The sequence below is a fragment of the Oryzias latipes genome, chromosome 13 (genome assembly GCF_002234675.1).
Source record: "Oryzias latipes chromosome 13, ASM223467v1".
Lineage (NCBI taxonomy): Eukaryota > Metazoa > Chordata > Actinopteri > Beloniformes > Adrianichthyidae > Oryzias > Oryzias latipes.
In genome coordinates, this window is record NC_019871.2 from 14,403,104 (window position 1) to 14,419,391 (window position 16,288).

A 16,288-nucleotide genomic window follows, 5' to 3' on the forward strand; every position below is an offset into this window, starting at 1 on the left:
AAAAATATGGTCAGTTATCCCTTGACTGAAAATGCTGATACTGTAATTTTATGGGGCAGTTATGTTTCCTCTATAGCTCTTAACATTATATTTATTGTCCCTTAATGAAAAAATTTACTTGAAAAGAACATTTTGAGTTTACTTTTGTAATTTTTGCTTAAAATATATCTATTCAAAAAACAAATTCAGTGACTTTTAGGGATAACATGCAGACAAATAAGCAAAATGCCTAACCCTAACCCCAGATGAAAGCAAAAAATGTATAGCAAAACAGTAAAGATTATTCAACTCATTTTTAATGTAATTAGAAAAAAAATGAAAATACATTTTACATTTTTTTTTAGTACAAAACAAACTACTTTAACAAAGTTTTTAGTCTATCAGAAAACAAAATAGAATAAATAAATGAAGACAGATTGTTTCATAGAAAGATGAAAGCAGCATTATCAGTGTTCACATCTTTATAAACTTAAATGGGGGAAAAAATAAACTTACAATCCTTCAATCTGCTTCAGCTCCTTTCAGACAAGCAGAAGACAAATTAAACTCAAAGAAAACAAGTCAGAACTTCTTTGCATGGGATGCTTTCTTTGAATTTGGGCAAATGCTGCCCTCTTGTGGTGAAAAGGCACAGGTTCGTTTGAGGGTTTTGTTTTTTGAGACATCAGTTTAGTCTACGGTTGATGTGTTAAGACAGGTTGAACAAATCGAAGCACATGAAGAACATCACTTATGTAAACATCGTCATAATGTAAAAATATATTGACAACAAACTCCTGAGTGCTTTTGTTCTTGAATTCTAGTTTTTATGCATCAAAGGTGAATGAAATCACATCCTGAGACCTGATCAACGCCTCCTTTTGAACTCCAATCGGCGTGTGCAGATCAGACACCTGGAAGTTCAGTACATCAATGTCCGATGAACCAAACGTGGCCTCGACAGTCACATTTTCGTGCATGTTGAAGCGAACCTTCTTGTTGTTCATAGCAAGCAGACACCGCAGGAAACGCTCCCTCAGCACCGAGCGGGCGTGCTGCTCCTGCTGCAGCTCCTCTTCGTCTCCACCCGCCGCTTCTGTGGTGGCAACAGTGGTGCGGCAGAGAGCAATGTAGCGAGGCGAATTAGGGTCAAATCCCCGGCTGTTTGGGTCAGGGCCTTTAGGAAGGCGGAGAACAGGCACCGGCGTCGCCATGTGTTGCTTTTTCCTTATGAGAAAGAAAAACAGCAATCTTTTAGATGGGCAGGACGAGATGCACTTAAAACAAATTGTGCTTTAAACAGACACAAATGAGAGTAAAAATGAAAAACAGACTGACTTGTATGAATCACATTATCATAAATAAGTGGGAACAACACACACGGCATCAAAATGAGGTTGGAGCTAAAACAAATGCTCTGAAAAGGAACTAACAGAAATGTTAGCATTTGTTTTTAGTTAAATCGATGCCTGCTATTTTAAGGGTGATCATTTAAAAAGGGATATAATATCTATCATCTGGGTGCATAAAGGCTTTGCTTAGCCCTCCTCTGGTGCTCTAAACTTCACAACCACTCATGACAACTGCCAAACCCGATGGAGGAGCCATTAGATTACCATATGGTTTGATTTGTCCTTTTAAAGTCTAATGATTGAGTGTTATGTACAACTGCAGATTGATGCATGGTTTAAATGCATTGCAGGCAGAACCCTAAGCGTTTATTCTGCGTTCCTGATCTAAAGACCACATGAACCTTCAAAGTCTGTTGTTACTGATTCTGCAGAAAGTTGGCACACTGACCGCTCGTTAGCTCTTTAAATGCATTAGAAAAAGTGATAAAGAAAGAAAGAATGGGTTTGTAGTGTGAGTTTGGGGATTTCGTGGAAAAACAATTGTAGTTGTTGCTAGCTAGGCTAACGGTATAAACGTAAAACAAGGTCGTCTTTCTTCTATTAGCCATCACTGCACTCAGCACTTAATCGAAATTGAACAGCTTTCAGTATACTTTATGTTCTTGTGAGTAACAAAACAAAACAGTTCAAACATTTTACTTTTTACCAACACAGTTCCTTTCTCACAGCAAAAGTCCGGTTTGTCTTCTTCTTTGGTGGATTTGTGTCCAGGAAAGACGCGTTGTCGCCGCCTGATGGGCAAACGGGAAAATGCAGCACATAAACAGGAAACTGCTTTTTCAGTGTAAAGCTTTTGGGAAGAGACCAACTTATCCCGAACCACATAGATTTATTTCAAGTATTAGTTTATTATTTTCAATGTATTTGTATAGTTACAGTTTGTTGGTGTTAAAACCGGTTGTAACTATTTTTTAATTGGTTATTTTAAAAAATAACATTAGATAAACAAACATTTGCTTGTTTTGTGTTATTTATCTTAGTGTACAGAACGTCTTTTGTCACCTAGGAACAGTGCTATATAAATAAAGATTGATGATTGGTTAAAACGTTTCAGGTCTCTAAACAGTGCTCGAACCTGTGCTTCACAAAAAACAAAACAAAAAACAAAAACAAAAAAAAACAGGCTAATTTTCTCCAAAAACCTTTAAGTGTGACAAAGTAGTGTCACGGAGTGAAAGGAGACTGCATAAATGTGTCTAAGATGCTCAATTTTATCCAGCTCTGCATCTCCATCTTCACATAATCAGAGTAAACGCGTATTTTCCTTTCCTTTCCTTTAGTTCCCTTAACTTCTGCATTCGGACCTTTGACTGTATAGAGAGAACTGGATGGGGCGCCTGTGACGTCTGCCATAGAAGATGCTCCTTACTTCCGGCTCCAGCATTATGAAGCCGGTTCTGTCGCCATTTTTCCGCGATACGCACATCGCCATGTTGGAGCCAGACAACAGTGATTGGTCCTATGGTATGAGTCAACATGTCTAAGGCAACTACTGTCGCCAATCAGGAGTGAGCATGTTTAAAATTCACAGCCCTTTCACTGAAAGTGGCCCGGGAGAATCTGTCGATTTGTCAATCGCTCGAGGTGGGGCCAGCGGCCACTACAGTCTTTTTTACTGAGGCATCTGATTGGTCAGTTTATAACTTGAATAAGTTGTGATGAAAAAAAATATATCATGAAAAAAAAATTAAGATTAGCAAGAGCATGTTAAAAAAGTTATCAGAGCAAGAATGGTTACTCCAACAAATCTAATGGTAATAGCTGTTTATTTCTCTGTAGAAATTTATGGTATTTTGGCTTATTGGAGCCAGTGGGTACTTCCTACTTGAAACACGAGGGGAGAGGGATCGCTTTCTCCAGTTCTCATATCAATCTTATGTCTATGGACACAATCCAAACCACTTCATGAATTAGTCATGTGGTAGAGCCAGGCAGCAAAGTTCACGACATCATCATTTTCAGCTTCTCCTCTAAATGAAGCAAGCCTCTGTGAGCACCATGGAAACGTCCCCTCTCATTGTCGACACACGCTTTGAAGCCCATTGACTGTTTATGGGAATTGGACTGAGCAGTCCCTCCCCCCTCTTGCATTCCAAACAGGAAGTAGAGTTTTTTTAATGGTTTCCTGTGACTAAATGGTAATGTATCCCCTCTGAGCTCATCTACCTTTCATTCATGAAGATATGTACTACCCCACATCTTTGCACTGTTCATGATCTACAGTCAAACGTTTCAGTTTGTGACCAAAAATACTTTCTCCGACAACAAGTAGCAGAGCCTGTTGGTAAAAATAAAAACACCATGATGACTATCTGCCTAATCAGTTGCCATGGGATGAAATATTGCATAGTAGCACAAATGTATCGCTATCTTGCATTTGAAGAGTTTGGGCATATTTTATCAACAGGATGTGCTGAACCTCATTCTGCCAAACACAAAAACAAGACTTTATTTTTCCACTCAACAGTAACTATAGATACACTATCAAAGTTTACAATTAGCAAGTGAAAAAAAAATGATGTTGTTTTGTTGCTATGTAGTCTTATCAGACTCTACCCCCCTCAAAGACTCTACACCCCTCAAAGATCTAGACAGTTTCCCTTTAACCTGTAACATGTGAAGTATGAATTATACAATGAAGCTGGCTGATGACAGAGCTACGCCAAGCTAGATTAGTTCAAAATCAGGAGAGTCTTGAGGTAAAAGTATAGATTTGTGGTGTACCTTTATGCCACAAAAGCTTTGAAAACCAAAATCATAAAAGAATTTGAGTGGTGAGGTCAGATGAATGAGGTGTTGTCTCATTTCTAACTTACATTCCAGGAATTTCATTTGACACAATCAGACTTTATAATTAAATTACTTAAACAAAAGTAAAAACCTAGAATCTTATCTGCAGGTATAAATAGATAGATTTAAACACTTTAGCTTTAACTAGTAACCACTGACAGAAATCCACAGAATGAAAGAAAAATAAAATGATCTTTGTAGAATTTGCGTAAATGATTAAAATAAAATAAATTTTATTTGAAGCGTTTAATGTTTAATAAAAGAAGAACAACAAACAATCAAAATTATAAATTATAGTTACATAAATCACATCCACACAGGGTTAAAAAAAAGACATATTAAGGACTTTCAGCTGTCATACACTGATTTAAACAGAAGAATTTTAATGCTGGACTGGACTTGAGCATTCACAGAGAGGAAGCTTTACGTAGATCATCAAGAAGACGGTTCATAAACTGTTAATTAGAAACATGCATCATCATGAAAAACTGTTCCACATTTCATGGAATAATCAACCCACCGACCAGCCCTAAGCTTCTGTGAATTTGGAGGACATGTAGGAATATGTCTTTTGACACTGTGCCATGGAGTGACGTACAAACAAAGGTGCTTTAAAAGGATTTTTCTGAGTGACAGGTGGTTATTGCAAAAACCTCAGTGTTTACTGTTTTGTAGCCACTTGTTGCATTGAAAGGCATTTCATTCCGCCTTCGGTGATCATGACTTTGGATTTCAAATTCCAAGCTGCTAGGCCAGGGGTTGGTGACAGTTACAAAGAGCGCTTTGGACCAGCTTCCCACAGGAATTCAAACACATGGAGCGACAACACCCTTTGGAAACCCGGTGTTTCCAGTCATCTGCATAACTTCACTAATTTTTTGAAATTCCTGAAGAGATGTTCATTTTTGATATCCAGTCATTTAATGAGAACTATTTCCAGAAAGGCAGCAAAACTAGCAAATATGTCATAATTAACCAGCAGTTACTCCACTTCTCCGTTAGAATTTTGTCAACAACAAACTTTTTTTCTCATCTGGATCAGGATGTTTTGGGCAAAAGCTGCGTGTTTATTCTGGAATGTCTTGCCACATTTGAGACTTTGTTGTTTCCTAATTCTACATTACACATTAATCATACAGATAAAGTTGTTGAAAGCAAACAAATCTGTCCAGGTGCCATTAAACGTACCGTTTTCTTCAGGAACTTCAGTTTTCTCAAAGTTTTACTTGGGTAGGACAACGATGGAGAACACACCGGTGGGAGTCATGCGGTGATGCAGGTCGGTAGTCACATAGAACTTTACTTAGAAAATGTCTACATTTAGATAAAAAAACTGATACGTCGCCTGTTAGTTTTCTGTTTTGTTTCTTAAAATTATTTTTATAAACCTTTCCTTTTTACTGCTTGCCGACCGTAGTCGTCAGGACAGGGGAGCTGCTCCAGGGATGAGCAGCTCGCCTGGTTCCGACTCGTTTGCAAAAATACAACAGCTGGTCGACAGACGACCCTGAGAGGTTCTGAATGCTGAGTTTACAGCTGGAGACACGCTGCTGTCTTCTTCCCAACTACAGTGGTGGACAAAATTGTTGGTACCCCTCAGTTAAAGACAGAAAGCCCACAATGCTCACTGAAATGACTTGAAACATTCAAAAGTAACAATAAATTAAATTTTATTAAAAATTAAATAACCAAAATCAGCCAACACTTTTGAGTTGTTGATTAACAGAATTATTAAAAAAAAAACTAATGAAATGGGGCTGGACAAAAATGATGGTACCTCCATAAAAGACTGAGAACTAATTGCCCAGGGGGTCATGATGAACTCAAGTATGTCCTTTCATTGACATCACAGCTGTTTTCAAACCCATAATCAGTCAGTCTACCTATTTAAATGGAGACAAATAGTCACATTGCTGTTTGGTGAAAAGGTGTGTACCACACTGAACATGGACAACAGAAAGCCAAGGAAAGAATTGTCCCAGGACATTAGAAACAAAATTATAGACAAACATCACAAAAGTTGAGGCTATAAAACCATCTCTAAGCCGCTTGAAGTTCCTGTAACCACAGTGGCACATATTATTCAGAAGTTTAAGACCCACGGGACAGTAGCAAACCTCCCTGGACGTTGCTGGAGGAGGAAAATTGATGACAAATTGAGGAGACGGATAGTTGGAACTGTATCCAAAGAGCCCAGAACAACCTCCAAAGACATTAAAGGTGAACTCCTAGATCAAGGTTCTTCAGTGTCAGATCGCAGCACTTGTCGTTGTTTGAGCCAGAGTGGACTTCATGGGAAAAGACCAAGGAGGACACCACTGTTGAAAGGAAATAATAAACAAGCCAGACTGGAATTTGCAATAAAGAATGTTGACAAGCCACAAACCTTCTGGGAAAATTTCCTTTGGACAGATGAGACAAAACTGGAGCTTTTTGGTAAGGAACATCAGCTCTATGTTCGTAGACTCAAAAATTAAGCATACAACGAAAAGAACACTGTCCCTACTGTGAAACATGGAGGAGGCTCAGTTCTGTTTTGGGGCTGCTTTGCTGCATCTGGCACAGGGTGTCTTGAAGTTGTGCAAGGTAAAATAAAATCTCAAGATTATCGAGGCATTCTGGATAGAAAGTGCTGCCTAGTGTCAGAAAGCTTGGTCTCAGTCGCAGGTCATGGGTCTTCCAACAGGACAACGATCCAAAACACACAGCCAAAAAAACCCCAAAATGGCTAAGAGAAAAGCGTTGGACTATTCTGAAGTGGCCTTCTATGAGCCCAGATCTGAATCGCATCTGTGGAAGGAGCTGAAACATGCCATTTGGAGAAGACACCCGTCAAACCTGAGACAACTGGAGCAATTTGCTCATGAGGAGTGGGCCAAAACACCTGTGGACAGGTGCAGAAGGCTCATTGACAAATACAGAAACCGTTTAATTGCAGTGATTGCCTCAAAAGGTTGTGGAACAAAATATTAAGTCATGGGTACCATCATTTTTGTCCAGCCCCATTTCATTAGTTTTTTTTAAATAATTCTGTTAATCAACAACTCAAAAGTAATGGCTGATTTTGATTATTTAATTTTCAATAAATTTTAATTTATTGTTACTTTTGAATGTTTCAAGTCATTTAAGTGAGCATTGTGGACTTTCTGTCTTAAACTGAGGGGTACCAGCAATTTTTTCCACCACTGTACCTGTGGCTGCGTGACGAGAAATCACATACAGTGGGCGTGCCTCAACAGGTTTAACCCCGCCCACACTGAGGCACGCCTCTAGGCTATTAACTACATAGTGCACTATATACAGTGGTGTGTTCGCCATTTTGTAGTGCTGTCCGAATCTGCAATTCCAAATTGCCCCAGGTTGCCAACCCCTGTGCTGGGCAGCAGGGTGGTTCGGTTTAGAGCTAAAAAGAGACTGCCTTGTTCAGATAAAAACAACACTAAAGCTGTTCTCACCCCGAACGAATCATATGCAGCAAATTTGCGTCCTCTTTCTCTGTTTAGACACACAGCTAATTCACCAATCTACGCTTACACAAAAAGGTGTTCATAAATCAGACGCTTCTGCCATGTGTGGGAGGGGCTATGGTCCAAAGTTTCCAGCCTCATCACTACATGGAAGCATTGAGTTCATATCTACCGTATATATCTCATAGACGGTTGATGGTTTATTTACTGAAAAGAACTCTTTAAAAGCATCGGTGACCATATCTCCATGTCTGAGTTTGTGAGATCATTGAGAGCATTAGTCAGAACAAAATTACACTCTAAAAAGAAAAAAGTTGATCCAACTGAAATGAATCACTTCAAATGATAACAAGTAATTGAATTAAGTTTATTCAAATTAATTTTTTATGTCTAGCCAACTCAATTTAATATGTTTTTTTAACTTAAATATACATTTTTTCTTTCAATTTTGTTTATACAACTTAAATTGACACATTTTTTCTAAAGTTTCAACCAATGGGTCTTGTAATTACCAAATCAAAGACATGAGTGACCCAGCAATGTGTCACATTACAAGGCAGGAGTTCACGTGTCGTGAACTTTGTTTTTAATACTAGAACATGTGCAGAAAGAAATAAACATAACGGTTTAAATTAATAGTTAAAACAGAGTAAAACAGCGAGACAACAAGACACATGGACAAAAACTCACACTTAAACCCCAATCTGCCAAGATAGGCAAAGAAAATGGTATCCCACCATTCCTTGCACTGCCTTACGTTTTGCCGTCATGAGTTGTTGACAACTTCACACCAAAGTTACACCAACTTAATTGAATTAAGTTGATTGAAAGTAAAATAGCTATGTCAGACAACTACGTGTTATTTTTAAGTTGAATGAACTCAAAAAAATGATTTATTTTCACCAAACTAAATAATTAAGTAAGATCAATGTAAAAAGGTTTGTCTTTCCAACTACAGCCCAAACACTCTTTTTAGAGTGTAGAGGACCTTTTTATTATAGTCTTGATGAAAATAAGTAAAAAATAATAAATTTCAGAAGGAGAAGGATCAGATTCTCCTCCATAGTGATTTTGAACTCCAGCCACTGATCATATCATCAACATGGGCCTTTACGTGAAGTAAAGTCTTCACCAAAGTTCAGACATTTGAACTCGCACAGTGCACCGTGTTATCAGGCCACTGCCAGACCACCGCACCGAATGCTCAAATTGCACAGTATCTCTGATCAACACTGTGACTTAACGTTGAATATGGACACCCCTGCCATGCAAATCTTGTTCAGTGTGAATGAAGTTTAAGAGATTTAGTCCGCATCTTGCATTGACATTTTACATTGACAGGAGCAGTCTCAGTTTTACGTGGATCCCAAAACTTGACTGAAAATTATCTAAGCAACTGCTCACCAGGTAAATGTCAGCGAACTGTTGGCTAACAACTTTTCTAATCTAAACTTTGAATACTTTAAATATTCCAAAAATATTCAAATCAATATAAACTTTGATGTGAATACAGCCAATAGGTGTTTAGAAGTGCAGCTTAAAAATTAACCACCTTTTGGAGAGACTGGATGAGAGCACTTTCAGAGCCCTTGGAGAATGTGATGTTTGGCATGTAAGTGAATTCTAGCAACCTTGTCATGTAAAACATTCCTGTTTTAAGCGTCTCCCTGGGCTCAGGATTGTTACCAGCATTGAGGAGTTCATTTAAAGTTCAAAACCCTAATTCCGGTCATGGAAAACGATCTCTGAATGACTGGAATTTAATGTAGTAATGACTTCGAAAGGCAAGCAGCCAAGAAGTTTTTATTCTTTTTTCATCTATTTTTAGTAGCAGACAGAACATGAGGGCTGTTAATGCATTTTGTCATGACTTCATTTAGTTTTCCCTGTTTACCTTGTTTTTTTTTTTTAATTGATAGATGTGCAGTGATTAAATTCTTTTCCACTACCTGGAATTTCTTCATGCAGAAACATGAGGTGATGCAGCTATTTTCAACAAAGTACTGCAAAAGACATCCACAGATGTTTGGCCTTTGTTGCCTGCATGGTCTTCCTGCTCATCAAAAAAAAAACATTTTCCAAACTTAATCTGTTTACTTAATCTGAGATTTTATAGCAAGTCATGTGCAAAACCCACATTATGTAATTTTCTCAGATAAGTTGTGCAGATGTTACATGCTCCACCAAAAGAAATTCCGTGGATTTTCCCACACCAAGTGTTGGAAATATCCAAAGACAGGGATGACGAAATTGCTTAACAACACCCTGCTGAAATATTTGGACTGTTGGTCCCTGGGTACTTAAAGCCAGAAGAATTACTGTGGTAGTACAAAGCATAATAATAATGATTGATGTAAGTGTATTCCATCTGTGGAGTATGGGGGGTGGGGTGGGGTGGGGGTGGGGGGGGGCTGGTTCGCCCAGGGCGTCAAACTAGCCAGGACAGTCTATGACTCCTGTTGCTTGCTAGTGCCAAAAAATGTCTCAGCAGAAAGATGCTCACAACACTGCTGAAATTCCTTTGTTTTTAAGGTTTAAGGTTGTCTTTAAGTCAGAGGACTAATCATGGTGTAACAGATAAGTCTTTGATAATAATTTGTATCACAATTATCTTTATTTTGAAATTTAAATTTAGTGATAATGGTGTGTTCCATTTTGTTAATCAACTTTTTGAGCTTCCAAGAGTATTTCAATGTTTATTCCTCACTATAAACAACCCCAAAGTGGTATTTTGATCCATTCAACCTACGCCCTGAGCACCAGCCCCTTCCAATCCACGGAAACGAGTGGGTTCTCACATTGTGACGTAGACCAATGAAGAACCGGCCCTTCCAGGAAGCCTGCGTTGCCAGCACAGCCCCCAGACTAACACAAACACTCTCACCTCCTCCGTGGAGCTAGGTGTGATCGGCTACACGCTTTCATTTTATAGGCACAATATGTACATCCATCTTTGCAAAAACTCAGATGTTTGTTTTCGTGAGAGAAAAAAAGACACGCTGCTGAGGCCGGCTCTAGGTTGACGTCAGTGCCTCGAGACATCTTACTTCCGGATAAGAACATAAACTTCAAAAATAAATGCAACTCCCCAAAATGACTTTAATTGACAACTAATTTTAGGTGTTGAAAAAAACTCAGTGTGAGATTTGTCCAAAAACATGCTTCATATTTCACTTGTCAACTCTTAATTGTCCCTCGGTGTGAGTGTGAGAGTGAATGGCGAACTGTCCAGGGTGTCCCCTGCCTTCGCCCACAATTGGCTGGGATAGGCTCCGGCAGCCCCGTGACCCCGAAAGGGAACAAAGGGTAGAAAATGAATGAATGAATGAATGAACAGAGTTGGTAAGTGTTGGATTTTAAACACAGTCAAAAAAACAATTCAATCTTATAGTCAAATGCTCAACACTCAAGAGTAACTTTGCCACTTTGTGGGGTGGACTCATAAACACGTTTTAAGTATTAGAAATGACTCGAGTGGTGTTGAATCAACCCTGGTCAATTTTATGTTTACCAAAAGGGGATTTGTCTATCCATAGATATGTTAGTCTACTCCATCCATCTGACACAACTGAATCCCCTTTGTTTTCACGGGTTGCTGGAGCTCGTCCCAGCTACTGTAGGGTGAAGGCCCACACACACACTTGTTGTGGTTTGCTCCAAACTATATCAATGAAGGAGGGAGATTAACCAGATTTTAGCACACATTTGTTTAATAAGAGCAAAGATAATGGGGTGGGGTGCTGCATGAGTGTATGTTTGCAGATGGAGCGCTAACCAAACCAGTGGGACCAAACTGAAGAGCATGCAGGGGAGGGAATGAGAAGCCTGATGATTTGGAGCATGCGGTGCAGCAAAGACCCGGACTCGGCAAGGAGACCAGAAGGAGAGCACACCCAAAGAGCTCTTATAGATCTTTTACCTCTGTCATCTGATTTCCAAATACCTGCACATGTGCAGGAGGAGGTGGAGAAAAGGAGCAGGTACCAGAAACACATCCTGGACTGCTCAAACCTGGATTAAAGTATGTTTACATAGTAAAGAATACATTGAACATGGTTTCTGATTTGTAAAACCTTTATCTGGTTTGTGAAAATGTGAAATGGGATTGAGTATGAGGTCCTGTGGTTTTGAACAGGACCCGGTCGGGTTGTCTTAGTATGAAAAATGCCGTTGAACTTTCCTCTAGTGCTCTCACGAATCGGAAGCTGTGAATAGGAAGCCAACTCAGCCTCCCACTCTGCTTAAGGGCATTATAATAGTTTCATATCTATTTCCCCACATTTCAATACAATATGTAAAATAAGGTAAAACCAAAGAGCAATATAACATGTTTATAATATGACATGGTAAAATATATTTAGATTTGTTCAGAACAAAAAGGCTCTTGGCTAATTTATTTTTTACATAAAATATATGAGATGTCCATGTTAAGTTGTCATCCAACATAACCGCTAAAAATTTAAATTCAGACACCTGTTCTATGTTTCTGTTGTTAATGGATAAAGTCCCTTCTGTTTTTTTCTTTATTACCAAACACCATAAACTATGTTTTTGTCAGATTCAACGATACTTTATTGTAATCAAACCACATTTTGAGTTTCATAATTTCCATTTCAATACTTTTAGCTAAGGTTTTCAGATTATCCCCAGAACAGAAAAAGTTATCATCGGCAAATAAAACAAACTGTAACAACTTAGAAATATCACAAATATCATTTATGTATATAATAAAGAGCTCAGGTCCTATAATTGAACTGTGTGGAAGTCCACAAATAATATTCATGAGATCCCCCTTATTACCTCCAAACTGCACATATTGTTGTCTGTTTTGTAAATAACTGGTGAGCCAGTTCAGGGCGATTCTTCTAACCCCATGTGTACGGTGGCCCAGAAGGGTCACAACACATTAACTTTACACACAACACATTAACTTTACACTATGCATATAATTTATAAATCAAGATAGAACGATCTATGGTGTCAAAAGTATTCTTTAAATCAATGAAAACTCATTTTGTGTATTTCTTTTTGTCAATTGTTGTTGAATTTTTTTCAACTATTTTCATTATAGCCAAACCTGTAGACCTATTCGATCGAAACCCATACTGATTCTCACTTACCAATTTTTTTTTTAAATAAAGCTGTCTAGTTTGTTAACAAACAACTTTTCTAACACATATGAAAATTGGGACAGTAATGATACTGGTCTGCAATTATTAAAAGTATCTCTGTCTTCATTAAAAAATAAAAAATAACTTTAGCTATTTTCATCCTATCAGGATATATTCCCAATTTAAGTGAAAGATTAAAGATATAATGTAGTGGTTTGACAATGCAATATTTTCATTTTTATTATTTTCCTGTCAATACCATCACTGTCCTTTGAATTCTTGTTTTTCAGTTTACGTACTGTAGTCAAAATGTCCTTTTCAGTCACATCAGAGAGATACATAGATTGGGAAATCAAATTTTATTTTTTACTAACATCTTGATTGTATACTGCATGTAATCTTTTCTGCTAGGTTGGGTCCTATATTTTATTTACAAAAAAAAATTATATTCATTTGCTATGTCTTCTTGATTTTTAATTAGTTCTTCTGATCCTGACTTATGTCCTCTGACCTTATTCAGAATATTCCACGTAGCCTTTATGTTGTGATTATTTTCATACAGAATCCTATGATAATATTTCTTCTCAGCTTGTCTCAATACATTTGTTAACTTGTTTTTGTAAACCTTATAACGTTTTTTAGCTGTTGCTGTTCTTAAGTTTAAAAAGTCCTTATAAAGTTAATTTTTCTTTTTAAATGCATTTTTTGTAAACCCTTTGTTATCCAGGATTTTTTTGTGACTAGTTTAGATTTAGGTCTAATTAAAACTTCTGGACAATGTCTATTGTAAAGACTTGATTTATGAGAGCATTTCTGAAAGCTTTCACAGTTTCATTATTTCTTATTCTTTTATTTATTTGGTGGATTTCTGCTGATATTTTTGGCAATTTAAAGTCAAATATAGCAAATATAGGCAAGTGATCGCTTATGTCATGAATTACTAACCCACAATCTCTTTGACTTTCCACAATATTGGTAAAAATATTGTCTATTTAAGTTGCACTATTGTTGTTGTCATTCTACTAGGCTTTGTAATCAAAAGATAAAGTCCTTTACTAAATAATGAATCGAAAAAATCTGATGTTTGCAAATGTGAATCAAGCTTTATGAGATCTATATTGAGGTCTCCAACAATTATTAATTGTTTATGATGGTTTAGATTGCTTTACATACTGTCACGGTATTAGTTTCTTTGCTTTGGTCTTGGTTTGAGTTACTTCCTGTTTTATTTTGTAGTATTTCCTGTTTTGTTGTTGGTTTCGAGTTTTACCTTTCCTCATCAGTCCTGATAGTGTTCACCTGTGTCTCGTCAGTCCTGTATGCATTTAAGTCCTGTCATTCCCTTCCTCCTGTGCTGGTCCATAGTTTATTATGCTGTTTGCCTGTGTAGTGAAGGTTTCGAGTTTCTTAGTTTGTTTTTCCTGCATTGCAGGGTTTTGGTTTTTAGTTAGGTTATGTAATTAAAGCCTTGTTCACCTGGAACTCCTGCCTCCTCCTCTCTGCGCCTGGCTGCTTTCCTCATTCTCAGCCACGTAACATACTCTCTAAATTGTTCTTAAAAGTTTCAATTTTTGAGCCTGGTTTCCTATATACACATCCAATCATGGTTTTGTTTTTTGTAACTCAATTTTCACAGCAACACTTTTTGTTAAATAATAGCAGAAGTCAGGCATTGCTGGTTTCCATTTTAAACCTTTGTCAACATAAATGGGCAACTCCCCCCTCCAACTCTGGTTCAAACCCCCTCTGGGATCCTTCATTAATTGTATTTACAAATCAGACTAAAATACAGTGGAAACTCCCATGTTACGCGAATTATATATTGAAATGCTAATTTGGAAAAATTAATGGCTTGGCTTGGAGGTGGTCACGGCGCCATCCCGTCGAACTAAGCCAGTGCCTTTTTAAATTCACCTCCTTTGGCAAAGTTCGCACCAAGCAGACACAGCGCCGTCTGCGTGAAAGCCCTGCGGGTCAAATGCGATCTCACTTGACCCCTTCCAAGAAGGAGAGACTTGCCCCGCAAGTTAGCCTGAGCTTTTAAATCCAGACGAAAATAGACGCGCGTAACCAATGACGCGCTCCAGCGAGCGACCAATAACGACCAACTCCGCCCTTGTTTCTGCTCTGACTTTCCGAACGCTCCATTCAACTTTATGATACAGATTAAAACACTAACTTTCAGCACCACCAATAAAAATGTTTGTAATACCAAGAAAATGATATAAAGTCTCACTTTTTTCAGACTGAGTCAATCTTAACGTGTGATCAACGTTGAAAGATTTGACATGTTTCTGAAGTGATTATATTAACCATAAATGTCAATAAATCCATAAACCCACAAGTCTGGTCTGTTTGTTGCTTCTTGCTGAGCGCAGAAGTGTTGGGCCATCCTAATTTTTTTAGCCCCTTCAATGATGGCAGGTGTCGTGCGAAGGTCAGGCTGCCTGGTTGTCCAGGTACGCTTGACTCAACAAAACCGTCTCCAGGTTTCTGTCTAGACGGCTGAGCGCAGTAGTTCTCAGAGACAACAAAGGCGGAGGACGCTTTGGAACGTGCTGCGTCTAGACACTTCTCATTTTTTAAAAGAGTATTCTCCAAACTAAAAAAAAAGATAGCCATCAGAAGGTTTCCAGCTCTTTCAGGAGACAGCTTGAGGTGGAAACTTGTTCAGCAGAGGACTTTACAAAACAAACTGTCAGAATTAAGCAGATCGTGCAAATAAAGGCTACACTTTAAAAAGAACAAACCCCAACAAAGTTATCATTCTTCTAAATTGCATGAGTAGACAGTCTTCTGCGCATCTTTAAGAGTTGTCGGTCAAGTTATTTTCTTCACCTGATATGAGTGAACTCCTGTGTGGGTACCGGATGTTCTCGATCCGGTACCCACACCTGCACTAAGGGAAAAAAATAAAAATGTAAAACATAAAAAAATAATTGACCTACCAAAGACTTTGACACGCAGAATCAACAAATATCTAATGGTGCTTGTGTTTTTGCATAATGGACTTTCAGTTTGTAGTGCCTTACAGAAAACATGGTCCGAGCACATTGCTTTGACATTAGGATGCATACATGACGTAAAAGTTGCAAGAAATACACTTTTCTATTACGCCAGAGAGACTGGTTGTAAATCAACATCGGGCAACGGGAGGTGAAAGTGAATCAATTTTTGCACTTGTGGATCCAGTTTTGAAAGAAATTTATAACCCCAATTCGCACTCATGCACCCCCCCCCCTTCCCCCACCAAGGCACAAACAAGTTCATGAACTAATTTCTAAACCGTCATACCAGTTTAGACACCTGGGGCCAAAATTACCACCATATTGCAACAACATGAGCAGCACAAAGACTCCTTTTTACAGTAAAGATGTCCAGAGAACACTGACATAAAAAGACTTGAGTCATGAAGAATCTCCCTGACGTGATGGACATTTTTTACGCACGCCACGCGTATAGTTAAACAATGAAATGCAAGGTCCTGTCACGTGGGAGGTGGGACTTTTTTTTTCCTCTCGCTTTTTTT

The 16,288-nt window shown here is 38.2% G+C and overlaps 1 protein-coding gene across 4 annotated transcripts; it reads right to left on the reverse strand.

Annotated features, from left to right (window-relative positions):
- Positions 1–274: 274 nt before the first annotated feature.
- Positions 275–2,203, reverse strand: gemin7 (gem nuclear organelle associated protein 7). 4 transcript variants are annotated; one of them, XM_011482545.3, is made up of 2 exons: positions 2,042–2,203; positions 275–1,206 (listed from the first exon to the last, which is right to left on the reverse strand). In XM_011482545.3, the coding sequence occupies exon 2, from the start codon at positions 1,191–1,193 to the stop codon at positions 807–809; it is 387 nt and encodes a 128-aa protein (XP_011480847.1). In that variant the 5' UTR covers positions 1,194–1,206; positions 2,042–2,203; the 3' UTR covers positions 275–806. The 4 variants fall into 4 exon arrangements, with proteins under 4 accessions (XP_011480847.1, XP_004075442.2, XP_011480846.1 ...); XM_004075394.4 differs by having other exon boundaries at positions 2,058–2,201; XM_011482544.3 differs by having other exon boundaries at positions 2,031–2,200.
- Between the last annotated feature and the right edge of the window lie 14,085 nt (positions 2,204–16,288).